This window comes from Salvelinus fontinalis, unplaced genomic scaffold (assembly GCF_029448725.1).
Source record: "Salvelinus fontinalis isolate EN_2023a unplaced genomic scaffold, ASM2944872v1 scaffold_0685, whole genome shotgun sequence".
NCBI classification, from domain to species: domain Eukaryota; kingdom Metazoa; phylum Chordata; class Actinopteri; order Salmoniformes; family Salmonidae; genus Salvelinus; species Salvelinus fontinalis.
The window spans coordinates 58,282-73,153 of NW_026600894.1; the positions used below are offsets into that span (position 1 = coordinate 58,282).

Consider the following 14,872-nt stretch of genomic DNA (forward strand, 5'->3'; position numbering starts at 1 on the left):
GGCTCCTTAAATTGATACAAATGTAGTGGACTAGATGGATGGATAAGGGTGAAGTGCCCCAAAATGGTCTTATGAGGGTTGGTGACTTGGAGACGCATGATACACAATGTATATGGGGGGCTGCACAATAACTGCTCACTTGTACATTGTTCTGTAACACTTTAGGTTAGAAAGTGCTTTGACAGCTACTTAATTTTTTGGGTTATTCCACCCCTAGAGGCTTGTTGATGTACGTCCACATGACGCACGGCAGGGCATAGGTTTGCGTAGGGCGTGATTGCACAGCCCCTCCCCCCCCCAGTCTAGCTAGAAAGAAAAAAACTTTTTGTATCGGAGGAATCAACAGCCGCCATCTTGACGCGGCTCAGAATCAGGATTTCGGGAGAGCATTATTCTTTAGACCGAAACGAGCCATTTAGACCGTGCTCAAAAGGCTTTATTCTGCAGAAAATCGAAGTCTTTATTCCTTCGAAGATAATTATTGAGAAAAAACGAGGATTGGATCAGTTTTTGTCGTCTAGAGAGCCCCTCGTATATTTGATTTCCCCTTCAGAGAGCGCCGCTCCGTATCTCCGTTCCGAGACGATGTATTTATCGAGAGACAGTATCGAGAAAAATACATCGGCGCATACAAAATATTTTTGTAAATTTCTTGTCTTTATTGGAGGCGAAAATTGAATTTAAGGCTGTTCATTTGGACCGGGAAAAGGCGCTTATTTAAAGATGCCTATCTAGGGATTTATGGAGAAAGGGTCTTGAATCCACACTATATACTTTTTTTGTTACTATTTTTAATTTATTTTTCGGAACCGAAATATTTTTTGTCCATAATTATTAAAGATAATTATGTGGGTGTTGGGTGTTGGATTATCATGGGGTGATTGTCAGCGGCGAAGCGTGGCGCTGTTGCCTTTATTTTGAAACATTCTACTCGGCTGACTAGTGCAAACATTTTTCTATCTTGCCAGCTAGTTGGTTAAATACCCCTATACGTGGGGTGTGAGTAAGAAAGAAGATTGTTGCCATAAAAAAATCTAGCTGGAAGGAGTCGAATTTCATTTTGCATCATTATTTAGTGATCATTCTTACCGATCAGAATGGCTGACAATTTGCTGGACGTCGGACCTCCCAACGCAAAGCGACCGAAACTCAATTCACCTGCGCTTTCAGCGTCAGATGGTCCAGGTAAGCACCAAGTAGAGGCTATTTTGTCGTCGGTCTAGTGATACAATAAATGTATGCTAACAATGCATGAGTTATTTTAGTGATAATGAAAACTGTACTTTTTATATTTCGTCTGGTGTTGACTGCGTTCGCTCGTGCACAATGTTCCTCACTTGGAACTTTAATATGTCTGCTCTCGAGCGTTGTAGTCTAGTTTTTCGTGGTATTAAATTGTCACGCCCGACTGTCACTGAATCTACAGTCACCCGTCTCTAGTAGCCAATCCTCCGCTGCTCTCTTCTCGACTTGCCCATATGCCTTGGTAGTAAAGTCAGCCTACTGGCAGTGCTGGTATTGCACCATGTGCTGATGTGTCTGTCGCTCCTTCTCCGTTTACCAGCTACGCCTCTGAAAACTTGTCACGCCTATGTTCCGGATAATGTCATTGCGGTGGAGTGTGAGTCGGAGCAGCGGCCCGAACGCAGACGAGACTTGTGATATAGCCGCCGCGTCTGTTCAAAAGAAAAGTGCAACCTGTTGAATTTGGTTCATTTCAACACTGATAGACACTTGTTAACCTACCAGTATAGGACTATTGTATGAGCACAGTCAACAGAAGTGTCAACATTAACTTGAAGGTAAGTTATATAAATGTTCATACAGAGTGAAACCTATAGGAATTTAATGGACGTGCCCTTGAATAGGGGCCCTGCAGTGAAGTTTATGGACAGGTCTCCTGTGCTCATAAACCTAGCCTCCCAGACAATAACAAAAGTCTACCACAGCGCTGCCTTGGTTGGTTTTTATCAGAGAGAGAAGAACATCAAGCCTAAACCTAACCTCGGGGTCTACCACCACACTCTACCCACCCAAACACTCAGGAAACAGGAAACAGCAGAGGGTGCACCCCCCTATCCACATCGATGGGAACGCAGTGGAGAAGGTGGAAAGCTTCATGTTCCTTGGCGTACACATCACTGACAAACTGAAATGGACTACCCACACAGACAGTGTGGTGAAGAAGGCACGACCGAGCCTCTTCAACCTCATCAGGCTGAAGAAATTTGGCTGGGCACCTAAAACCCTCACAAACTTTTACAGATGCACAATTGAGAGGATCCTGTCGGGCTGCATCACCGCCTGGTACAGCAACTGCACCGTCCGCAACCGCAAGGCTCTCCAGAGAGTAGTGCGGTCTGCACAACGCATCACCGGGGGCAAACTACCTACCCTCCAGGACACCTATAGCACTCGATGTCACAGGAAGGCCAAAAAGATAATTAAGGACAACAACCCCCCGAGCCACTGTCTGTTCACCCCGCTATCATGCAGGAGGCGAGGTCAGTACAGGTGCGTCAAAGCTGTTTTTCAGTGTCTCGATCCCAGCTATCTCAAGGCCATCAGACTGCTAAACAGCCACTAGCACATTAAAGGCTGCTGCCTATAGACATAGACTAGAAATGACTGGCCACTTTAAGAAATGGAACACTGGTCACTTTGATGTTTATCTATATGGCATTACTCATCTCATATGTATAAACTGTATTCTATACTATTCTACTGTATTTTAGTCCATGCCGCTCTGACATCGCTCATCCATATATGTATATATTCTTAATTCCATTCCTTAGATTTGTCTATTGGATATATGTTGGTAAGTTGTTTCTTGTTAGATGTTACTGCACTCTCGGAGCTAGAAGCACAATCATTTCGCTACACCCTCAATAACATCTGCCAAACATGTGTATGTGACCAATAAAATTTGATTTGATTTGAACCTGCACAACTTCCCCTGGTTCCTGGCCTCATATCGCTAGCCGCAGCCAGCCAACATATTGTTTAACATGGGTATTTAACAACCAGTCATATTTTATGCTTAACATTGTATGACGTTGCTGTGGCAGCTGCACCACTCCCTGCCTCCACGCACTAGAGCTAAGCGATTAGTGCATTTTAATGTCGGGGTCAATTATTTAAAAAATATTAACATTTTTTGGTTTCCGTTATTTCTTTGACTATGCATTATGTGGGTTATATGCTGTAATACAAAATAAAACAATTAGGGCAGTCCCTGACACAATCTTTGACAATAATCTGTTCTTTCGACCAATCGATTGAAATGATAAAACATCTTATGTGTTTTAATCAAATCCATGATATGCACTGAGCTTGTCTTATGATTTAAGCGAACCGTTTAATGAAATAATTAAGACACACAAATGACTAGAGGGAGTTCGACCGCAATTGATTTGATTCTGCCAGGCCGGGCTCAGACTTGCTGCTCTGTGTTAAAGAAAAATGACAGCGAGTGACTGTGTGACTAGCACCGGTTGTTTCTCTCCTCCCTGCTGCAGCGACCACCACAGAACATCATCAGTGTTTATTGCGCTGTCCGTGTTGCTGAAGCTGCACCATAATTACAGCCATTTCTGACTGAAAAGTTTTGTTACTGAAATCCCTAATTTGTTTAGGAAAAACATTCCCTCAACCCGTGCTCTCTTTACAAGACATATTTATTCATCGCATGCACTTGACCAATAGGGCCTGACCTATAGCATATCATTATCACATCAATTAATTGGTTATAACAAACTCCGAACACCTTAACACAATTACTGTTACTAGTTACTTGGGAGGAAAACGGGAAGTCAGATTTGTGGAATAAATGTGACTAGTTGAAAATACTGGAGATCAAGAAAATTTTGGTCAGGAGCAAGCGGTGTGCATATTGTGTGTTCCAAACAGGTGTTGTTAGATTACAATATCATTTTCCGGACTATTTGGAACAATGTAAATAACACAAATAAATTATAAGCGTACCAGAGAGTCTGTAACGTTTAGTTTTATTTGGAAAGCCTTAATTACAGCAAAGACTAAAAACATTCGCATTCATTCGTGAATGCAATTTCCCGAAATGAAAGTTTATTTATCGTTTACGCAAATTATTCAAGGTTTGATTTATTTTAAAACTAAAATGCTTGATTGCATTTCAAGTCATGAATGACTTGTATGCTGTGTGATAACATGAATGATTGATTGTTGCCTATAAGTATTGAAATATATGCCCAAGTAAGTTACGGTATAAGACTAAACAGGATGCGCTCTAACATGCTGACCACACCACTCGTGTCACGTGCGTTGCAAAATAAATGTACACATACATGTTATTCAATCATTGCACCCACACTGCTCGTGCTCCTTAGCGAGCATATGGATGGCCAGACACTAAAATAAAAATAGCTTCTATTTGTGAAGCTCAATGCGCTACAAGTCCGGCCTCTCAAATCTCATTGGTTTCTAGAAGCATATACCCACGTGGGTGATTGAAAGATGAACTGACTAACACACTCCAGTCGGTTCTACTAATGCCCCGTAAAGTTGGTTGCCAACCGCCATATAAAGTCCACAGAAGAAAAAGAAGCCTGTAGGAAGGAGGAGAGATGACGAGAAAACGGTAAACTGAATTTGTTTCTGTGGATTTATTGTCGGAGTAGAGGACCTTGTGCATTTCAGGTAAAATAACAACCAAATGTTTATATCCCAGGACAAATTAGATAACAGCAAGCTAGCTAGCTAAATTGCCATAAATGTTCAATGCTTTTCGACCTGTCCACAAATGAATATAATTGGTTCAGTTAGTTTTCTATGTTTTAACCTGCGTGTCCTGTTCTCTTCTGGTCTGGGTGAACAAAATCAATGTGTGCGCGATGGAGCACATCCGGTTTGGTCAGCATGTTAGGCCTATAGCTCGATGGTGGTTATACCAGGCTGCTATACTAAGCCTACTAATGATAATGCCATTATTATATTATTATAATGATTATTATTAATGAGATCAAGAGAGAGGAGGGTTCACTTTTTTTGACAATTTGGAACAGTGTACACAACACTAAATACATTCTAAAACATACTAGAGAGGCTGTTCTTAAGAAAGCAAAGTAAAGGCTTTATTACAGCATATCAAAGATTAAAAACAGCCACATTTGTGAAATTGTTATCTGACATGTTGTGGTTGCATGTGTCTTGATGCTCACAGAATTGGTAGGCTATTTAACAAACACTCAAACAGGCAACAGAAGCAGGATCTGTTTTATTTTTGTAGAGATATATATATATATAGATGTATATTTATAAACAAGGCACATTTAGGCTATTAATTATAGGCCAATTAAAAAAAAAAAAAAAAAAAACTTTTTGTTGAAATTAATATATATATTTTTTGGCCCTTTTCTCCCCAATTTCGTGGTATCCAATTGGTAGTAGTTAGTCTTGTCTCATCGCTGCAACTCCCGTACGGACTCGGGAGAAGCGAAGGTCGAGAGCCATGCATCCTCCGAAACACAACCCAACCAAGCCGCACTGCTTCTTGACACAATGCCCATCCAACCCGGAAGCCAGCCACACCAATGTGTCGGAGGAAACACTGTACACCTGGCGACCTGGTCAGCATGCACTGCGGCCAAACCCTCCCTAACCCGGATGACGCTGGGCCAGTTGTGCGCCGCCCCTTGGGCCTCCCGGTCGCGGCCGGCTGCGACAGAGCCTGGACTCGATACCAGACCAATGCGCCACCTGGGAGTCCCCTATTATAAGTTGGTTTTTGCTCCTCACTTTTCTTAGACAAGGCAAGACCTGTTTTCTCATCTCCTGCCATCGCTGCATTGTTCTCAACACCAATATGCTGTTTAACTCTGCTGGTATGCACATAGCAACATGTTCTTGGTGATGGTGCCAATTCGGTAGCACGCTGATGTTTCAGAACCGCGGACAGCGACCGCTATCCAACGTGGGAGAGAGCGCAATAATGTTGCACTATTGTTCTGACTTAATATAATCCTATACCATTTCAGTAGCACATGTCTTAAAATGGACTGTGCCATCCCCAAGGCCTCCACAATGGATCAGTCCACTCATTGCAAATCAGACAGGTGTATTTAAAAAAAATAAAAAAAATAAATTGGGTACTGCTCAACTAAAGAAATCTCGGGCGACCAACAGCCTAACAATCGACCAGTCGACTAAATGGGGTCAGCATCATTAAATGCACTATGTATAATGTGGGTTAACTGCTGTAACACAGAATATATTTTTTCATGAAAGTCCCATGATGGTGACTGCCCGTTACTGATTATCACTTATTAACCACCATTTATTCACATTACTTTAAAATATTTTAGTTGTGTATATTACATTTGTTTATTTGATTACTTGATTATTTCATTCCAAGTCATCTCATCTCTACAGAGCTGCTGCTGTCTGTCCTGTTGGTAGTGCTGAGCCATTTTTCTTTTTTTCTGTTTTTAAACAACTAATTGACCGACACTGGTTCAATTATTATTTTAATTCCATTTCGTTCTGTTTTTTTTGTGAACTCAGTTCGCACATTGCACAGTTTCTCTAGAGATGAATCAGATCCAGCCTGAACTGTGTTATGTAGTAGGGAGTTGTAGTTTCCAATAGGCCAATATTCTATGTAGTTTAGTGCATAAAACATTGTAATTAACTACAATGGCCATAATCCATTGCATCTACTTGCCCGGTCTGTGTTTTACTCCTGCTACAGAAGAGAGAGAATAATACGCAATGGTGAGGTGATATAGAGAACAGCTGTTGCTTCACAAGGTATCTCTACATGAACATACATGATCTAAGGGATTGATAGATGGTATTTAGCAGTCATGCCTTATTTACTTTGAAGAACTACTAAAATAGTGATTGTTGACAGTCAGTATTGACAACAGCTCTATAGAGAGGAGATGACTTGGAATGAAATAATAAAGTCATCAAATAAACAAATGTAATATACACAACTTAATATTTTAATGTAATGTGAATAAATGATGGTTAATAAGTGATAAGCTGTAATGGGCAGTCACTACCATCATGGGACTTATATAAATAAAAGTAATCCGACCAATATCAAAAAGCACTAATTATTCAGTATTACCTGTTGAAAACGTCAACTCTCTATTACATCGCACAGTTCAGGCATGATCTGATTTATCTCTACAGAAACTGCACATCGAGCTCACAGAAAACCCCAGAAATGTAACCGATGTTGGTCAATTAGTTTAAAAATGAAAAAATGTCCAACATTTCAGTTCATCTCTCAGCACTACCACACACACACCCCCCTATGCTGCACATCTGTTCTGAAGTGTGGACTGTGTGGTTGCCTGTACTACACTGACACTTGGCTAAATGATATCCTAATAAGTTGAATTGACCCTATGTGGTGGTGTTAACCCCAATCAGGACTGTAGTTACTTACACCAGTGTGTCCCCAAATGGTGGGTTTTTAGGGGCTTCCTGGGTCAAGCACTTTATAGAACATTGTTTTATTAATTTGGTGGCACCTAAATAAATGATTGTGTCACACTCACAACCCAAAAAAGTTAATGTTCCATTGTAATGTCCGGTAGCTCTGATGAAACGTGGTTAGGCTACCTATACCTGCCTGGAAGAGAAGTCAGCTTTAAACCCCTGCTACACTTTGAGTTGTTCCCAGGGGCGTGACTTTCTGCCTCAGAACCAGCTGCTGGTGTCTGATGTCAAAGCCAAGACTAGAGAGTAGCCTAAATGGAGGCCGGGAGTCTACGGGAGGGCTGCAAAGTTCAGAGGGCGATCTATAACCTTCAGTGCTATCAGATTATCTTGTATTTAACCTGTCGCTGTAAAATGCACTTTAAATAATGTGACTTAACCTAAGTGCTCTCTGTGACTTTAGTGAGGGCTCTTTATTGTGTTTATCTCTGTATTTTATATAGCAATGACATGTAGCTTACGTCCATTGTAGAGTTATGGTAGTGAATTGCGTTCGGAGTTCATTGTGCAGTCGGTAGTGAATGGATGTTTGAATGGATCATTGTGCAACTGTAAATTCTCCACCACTATCAAACGCTGGGGGGAAAATGCAAACATCTCAAATGAGGCCAAGTTAGGGATTACAGACACCACAACCAACTCTTTATTCTCAGTCAAGGAAAGTGTTAAACGACAAGGCAGACGATTGTCTGTCAACTGGGTCACGTTTGCTGAATGTTTTGCTGCGGAAAACAAACCGGTTATAATTTAAGTGCAGGGAGTCCCTCTTTGTTTTGTCCGTTTTCTTCCATTTAGTGCCAAATTAATGACCCGGTTTACAAACAGCTCTTTGGTTCTGTCCTGGGCTGTCGTCTTCCCCACTGACAGGCCGGGGTCCTTTGCAGCCCTAGTTCATCTTTGTGGGGTGAAGAGCTGTCGCTGGGCAGTAAGGCACCATGACCCTCACTCTGCTGCCTCTTTAGAGAGGGCTGCCAGGCCAGACGCTCTCTGCCTCAGTGTACACACTTATGCACATCTTACACACACACACACAACCCTCTAATAAACTGCCCAGCTGACACAAACACACACATCCTCTCTAATAGCCCAGCACCACACTCACTCACCAACTTCTCAGCGATACATGGCATAGTGTGCCACAGACCTGCTTTCCTTTGAAGTTGTGAAGCGGCACGGGGTCCTGAGTACACTGAGAAGATTTAGAGCCGCAGATGGCAGCGGAGACAAAATAGGGTTTTGTTTAACTTGAAAAAGCCCAATTCCCAGAAATTCCTCAAGCAGACCTGTGAAAAGAGCAGATTCCTCTCCTCACTCACACTCACTCCTTCTCGCTCCCACTCAGCCCTGGAGAAAATGATGCCGGGAGGGAGGGTTATGAGGAGAGAGTAGAAGACTGCTCTCTCTTGGAAGTGTTGAAGATGAATAGACAACCTGTATGAATGGATTTGTGATGGGTGTCACCTTAGTGTTGTTGACAGGTTTTGACTTCCTGATGAGTTCTAGCCTCTCTAGCTAGACTGTGTCCCACACTCTGGATCTTTATTTTTTTTTAGAAAACTATTAATGCTGAAATAGCTTTTTCCTGCTTAGCCACAAATGAAACCATACACTTTCTTTCTCACAATTTTGAGTGGCCCGATTTAGCCTATAGCAGTGGTCCTGTTGTTGCCCTCGCACTACACACCTAATTTCAAATCATCAAAGCCTGATGGTGAGTTGATGATTTGAATCAGGTGTGTAGTGCTATGGCAAAACCCCAAAATGTGTGTCCCTTTGGGTTCCCCTGGACCAGGTTTGAAAACCACTGCATAAAAGCATAGCGTGTGTTGTCATGGGTTTGGCTGGCTCAAGTCATGTTTCTGAGGCCCATTATTACTGTGGTAGAGCGCAAACGCACACTTTGCTCTGCCCTACAGAGCACCTTACAGCCTGTCAGCCAGTGTAGGCGGGACGGCTGTCCCGGGTTTGATGTGAGTGTTAATGTGTGACAGATTATGCCGTGTATGTTTGATCCATGGATGCCAGCCAATGTCTGTTTGTTTTGATCTGTACGCCAGTGGTTGTGTTCACTGTGTGTTAGTGCCCGTCTTGAGAAATTGGCTCCAGACAAGTGTTTTTCAGGCACATTGCTTACCTAGTGGGTGTTCTCCTCCGTCCCGGCTCGGTGAATGGTCACCAACCCCTGGGTGGGTGAGAATTATTCCACCCATGTTAGCATTAGTGTACATACAGCCAAGCGTAAAAACACTGCCTTCAGTTCCACCCGCTTCAGGGGGAACGGTCTCAGGCAGAGCGCTCGCTGTGCGGGATAATGTATCTGCTGAAGTGGAACTGATTAGAATGGGATGGAGGGGTGTGTGGGGTGAAGGGGGCACTACTGCAGATGTCCCTCCAAATAGGAGTGGGACCAACGGAGCCCTGCTGCACAGTATGGTGGTGGGCGGTATCCAGATTTCCGTACCTTTTTTATACAGTATTACCAGCTGTGCACTCAAGGTGTGCTATTTCCCAAGCTAGCCACCTTTAGATACCAAGTTAGCAAACCAGTTGAATAGTTAGAGAAAATGCATTTTCTCCATCTTAGATAACTTAGTTATAAGATATTCAGTTGGCAAACAGAAGGGGCCGCATTCAGTTGAAGAAAACTGAATTTTCAAGAGACCATAAAAAAATCTGCATTTTAAAGCATTTCACCTGCGTTTTTCTATTGAAAGTCAAGTGTTTTTTTTTTCATCAATAGAGTGATAAGGGGTGGGCAACTACTTTTTCTAAACACAAAATACATTAGTGCCACACATTTGACTGAAAATAGTTTATCAGATGACAATAGAACTGCAATGCTATTTTCTTAGCGATCAAATGTATTTATAAAGCCCTTCTTACATCAGCTGATGTCACAAAGTGCTGTACAGAAACCCAGCCTTAAACCCCAACCAGCAAGCAATGCAGGTGAAGGAGCACGGTGGCTAGGAAAAACTCCCTAGAAAGGCCAGAACCTAGGAAGAAACCAGGCTGAGGGGTGGCCAGTCCTCTTCTGGCTGTGCCGGGTGGAGATTATAACAGAACATGGCCAAGATGTTCAAATGTTCATAGATGACCAGCAGGGTCAAATAATAATAATCACCGTGGTTGTAGAGGGTGCCACAGGTCAGCACCTCCAGGAGTAAATGTCAGTTGGCTATTCATAGCCGATCATTGAGTATCTCTACCACTCCTGCTGTCTCTAGAGAGTTGAGAACAGGTAGCACTTCCGGTGAACAGATCAGGGTTCCATAGACGCAGGCAAAACAGTTAAAACTGGAGCAGCAGCACGACCAGGTGTACTGGGGACAGCAAGGAGTCATTATGCCAGGTAGTCCTGAGGCATGGTCCTAGGGCTCAGGTCCTCCGAGAGAAAGAAAGAAAGAGAATTAGAGAGAGCATACTTAAATTCACACAGGACACCGGATAAGACAAGAGAAATCCTCCAGGTATAACAGACTGACCCTAGCCCCCTGACAGATAAGCATAAATACTGGAGGCTGAGACAGGAGGGGTCGGGAGACACTGCTGTGGCCCTGTCCGACGATACTCCCGGACAGGGCCAAACAGGCAGGATATAACCCCACCCACTTTGCCAAAGCACAGCCCCCACACCACTAGTGGGATATCTTCAAACACCAACTTACCATCCTGAGACGGTAGCAGCCACACTTTAGTAAATTAGCTAGCCTAGAATGTAATAGCTTGGTACTTTTTGCAATAACAATGGGTGGCCATCATATTTCTAATGTCTATCATAGAAAAAAATGTAGCCAGCTACATTTCCTGATGTTCTGTCCGAAGTTAATCTTGCATTTTAACATTATCCCGAAAAGTATCCTACACATCAGTCAGAGAGCTATCTGGTGATCTAATGATGAGCGCAAAGATATTTCATTCGAGTGGAGAAGTGCAACTGAAGCATGAAATTAGTCCTTTTACATTCATGATTTGGTGCGAGCCCTGACCTAAAGCTGAGAATTTACAATAAGAATCATTTTAGAACTGCGTCTAGCAAGATATTTCTTTCTGAGTTTTATTTTCCCCTTTCTGGATCCTGGATTAATGTTACCCCAGATTAGTAGTGAATTTATCACGTTGCTGTGACGTTTGCTCCATGTGCTCTTTGTGACTGGCTCAATTGACATTTTGTGTGCTTAAAATCATACCGTTGGTATACTGCCCAAGCCCCTCTCCCTCACCGCTATCCTCCTTACCCCTCTTCATCTCTTCCTCTGCCTCCCCACATTACCTCTCCACCCCACCACTCTTCACCTCTCCCTCCCCTCTGCTCTCCTCTGAACTCTGGATCTGCAGGGTGCTAATACTCTCTGATGTGAAACAGGCAGGATTTTGTCGATCAGCGTGGGCATTTTTTCATTTAAACCTCTGAGTCTGTCTGTTAAAGGGCTGCGGGAGCAAGAAACTGTCACCTCTCCCGCTCTCTGCAACTCAGACCTCCTCTCAAAGACTGCTTAGTTTAACCCTGTCTCAGATTGTTCTCCCCTCGTTTTTCTTGAATGGCTGGCTGTGGTTTGTTCATAAAGGCGATTCAGCAAATGGATTGCAGCGCGCCACTAATTCTCCACATCTTGAAGTCATCACACCTCAGTCTTATAAAGCGCAGTATTAACGTTTTTACACCACAGTCTCTCTCCAATCAACGCTGAACAAACAAACTGGGACGACGGATCTCCCCACATTTTTGAAATTTGGCATTAAATGTGTTTTTAAAGGAAAGCATATCTGACTGGTGAGGTGTAGGTGTCCTGTTTAAATTAGCTCATCTCGCCGTGCACGTGGCGTTGTCTTTTAACTGACACAAAAAGGTCCCAGTATCTCCGATAGATTCTGACCATTGTAGCTGGTGATTGATTTGTTGCATGGAATGCATGGAAGATGCATGGAAGAAATATACAAATTAAATCAATGACCATCAAATTTTATTGGTCACATACACATGGTTAGCAGATGTTAATGCGAGTGTAGCGAAATGCTTGTGCTTCTAGTTCCGACAATGCAGTAATAACCAACAAGTTATCTAACAATTCCACAACAACCACCTAATACACACAAATCTAAAGGGATGAAATAAGCATATGTACATTTAAATATATGGATGAGCAATGACCGAGCGACATAGGTAAAATGCAGTAGATGGTATAAAATACAGTAAATACATATGAGATGAGTAATGTACGATGTGTAAACATTATTAAAGTGGAATTATTTAAAGTGACTAGGGATCCATTTATTAAAGTGGCCAATAATTCGAGTCTGTATGTAGGCAGCAGCCTCTCTGTGTTAGTGATGGCTGTTTAACAGTCTGATGGCCTTGAGAGATGCTGTCTCTCGGTCCCAGCTTTGACGCACCTGTACTGACTTCTTCTTCTGGGTGGTAGTGGCGTGAACAGGCAGTGGCTCGGGTGGTTGTTGTCCTTGATGATCTTTTTGGCCTTCCTGTGACATCTGTAGGTTTCCTGGAGGGCAGGCAGTTTGCCCCCGGTGATGCGTTGTGGTGCAACTGCACCACCCTCTGGATAGCCTTGCCGTTGAGGGTGGTGCAGTTGCCGTACCAGGCGGTGATGCAGCCCGCCTTCACCACACTATGTGGGTGGACCATTTCAGTTTGTCCATGATGTGTACGTCGAGGAACTTAACTTTCCACCTTCTCCACTGAGGTCCCATCGATGTGGATAGGGGGGTGCTCCCTCTGCTGTTTCCTGAAGTCCACAATCATCTCCTTTGTTTTGTTGACATGGAGTGTGGTGTCAAGAAAACAACCTCTCACTCAGAGTGCCCTCACCACCTCCCTGTAGGCTGTCTCGTCGTTGTTGATCAAGCCCACGACTGTTGTGTCATCTGGAAACTTGATGATTGAGTCGGAGGCGTGCATGGCCACGCAGTCATGGGTGAACAGGGAGTACAGGAGGGGGCTGAGCACGCACCATTGTGGGGTCCCTGTGTTGAGGATCAGCGGAGTGGAGATGTTGTTTCCTACCTTCACCACCTTGGGGCGGCCCATCAAGTCCAGGACCCAATTACACAGGGCGGGTTTGAGACCCAGGGCCTCAAGTTTAATGATGCGCTTGGAGGTCACTATGGTGTTGAATGCTGGTCAAATCGGGTGGTTTTTATTTGCATTCACCTTAAACTTGAATATGGATGTTTGTCCTGCTTTTTCAATTTGGTGTAAAAAAAAAAAAAAAAAATGTACAAATAAAAGTTTATATATTTTTCTTAAGAGTCTTGGCCCACTGTTTGCTCTCTGAGCTAGGCTAGCTAAGAGCTGTGTATGGTTGAGGTATTGGTAACACACGTCACTAACTGCAGTGTTTATCCCCCCTTGCCTGGTAACCTTTGGGAGAAGCGTGTGTGTGTGCACGCCTGTGTGTGAAGGCGAGGTCTTATCTAGGCTTGGAGACTCACTTTGCTCCGTCCCCTTTGACCGGCACTGAATGCTGCGCCGCCAGCAGCTAATTGGCCGTTCAGGCGTACGCTGCTGCTGAGGCGGCAGTGGTGGCTTCTGCATGCTAAATTCTCTCGGCTGTGTGTAGTCTGAACCTTTTAAATCTAATCAGTCCCATTTGCGCCACGATCTATGTCTTTTTCTCCCTTCCCCTCCGCTGCCTGAGTCGGCTGTCAGGAGCTAGAGGAAGGAGTTGCCTGGCCCCTTAGGCACAGATAGGAACAGTTTACCCTCTCCAAATTCTAACTGTAACTGGTGGGCATGCCAAACTGCCCTAAGGTCAGTGTCAGTAGTGGCGAGTCAGGATCCATCACAAGGGATCATACTGAGGGATATTGGCAGGTACACAAACACACTGAGTTCTTCTCAACTCTCCTGCTCAGCGCAATGCATTTGAGGCCTCTCATTTCAGGCTTGGCTTCACTAGACTGTCTGTCATATGCAACAAGGCTGAGGTAGACTAACTGTTTCAGTGAAGCTGAGCTAGAGAAGTCTCATTCTAACCCGGCTTGAGTCCAGGCAGATCAGTAGGCAGGGCAAATGAAGCCTGTCAGTGGAGTATGGCTGACGCTCAGGTGTTTTAATGGAGCCGTGGCTGAGGAGTGTCTCCCTCTCTCAGACCTGTCTGTGGACCAGAGTGTCTCCCTCTCTCTGACCTGTCTGTGGACCAGAGTGTCTCCCTCTCTGACCTGTCTGTGGACCAGAGTGTCTCCCTCTCTCTGACCTGTCTGTGGACCAGAGTGTCTCCCTCTCTCTGACCTGTCTGTGGACCAGAGTGTCTCCCTCTCTCTGACCTGTCTGTGGACCAGAGTGTCTCCCTCTCTCTGACCTGTCTGTGGACCAGAGTGTCTCCCTCTCTCTGACCTGTCTGTGGACCAGAGTGTCTCCCTCTCT

The 14,872-nt window shown here is 43.9% G+C and overlaps 1 protein-coding gene across 1 annotated transcript in view; it reads left to right on the plus strand.

Annotated features, from left to right (window-relative positions):
* Window positions 1–338: 338 nt before the first annotated feature.
* Window positions 339–14,872, plus strand: part of LOC129847046 (histone lysine acetyltransferase CREBBP-like) — a 43,522-nt gene continuing 28,988 nt past the window's right edge. Inside the window, exon 1 of the mRNA XM_055914822.1 lies at window positions 339–1,185. Within this exon, the coding sequence (XP_055770797.1) occupies window positions 1,098–1,185 (88 nt within the window). The 5' untranslated portion in view covers window positions 339–1,097. The remainder of the gene's footprint in view (window positions 1,186–14,872) is intronic.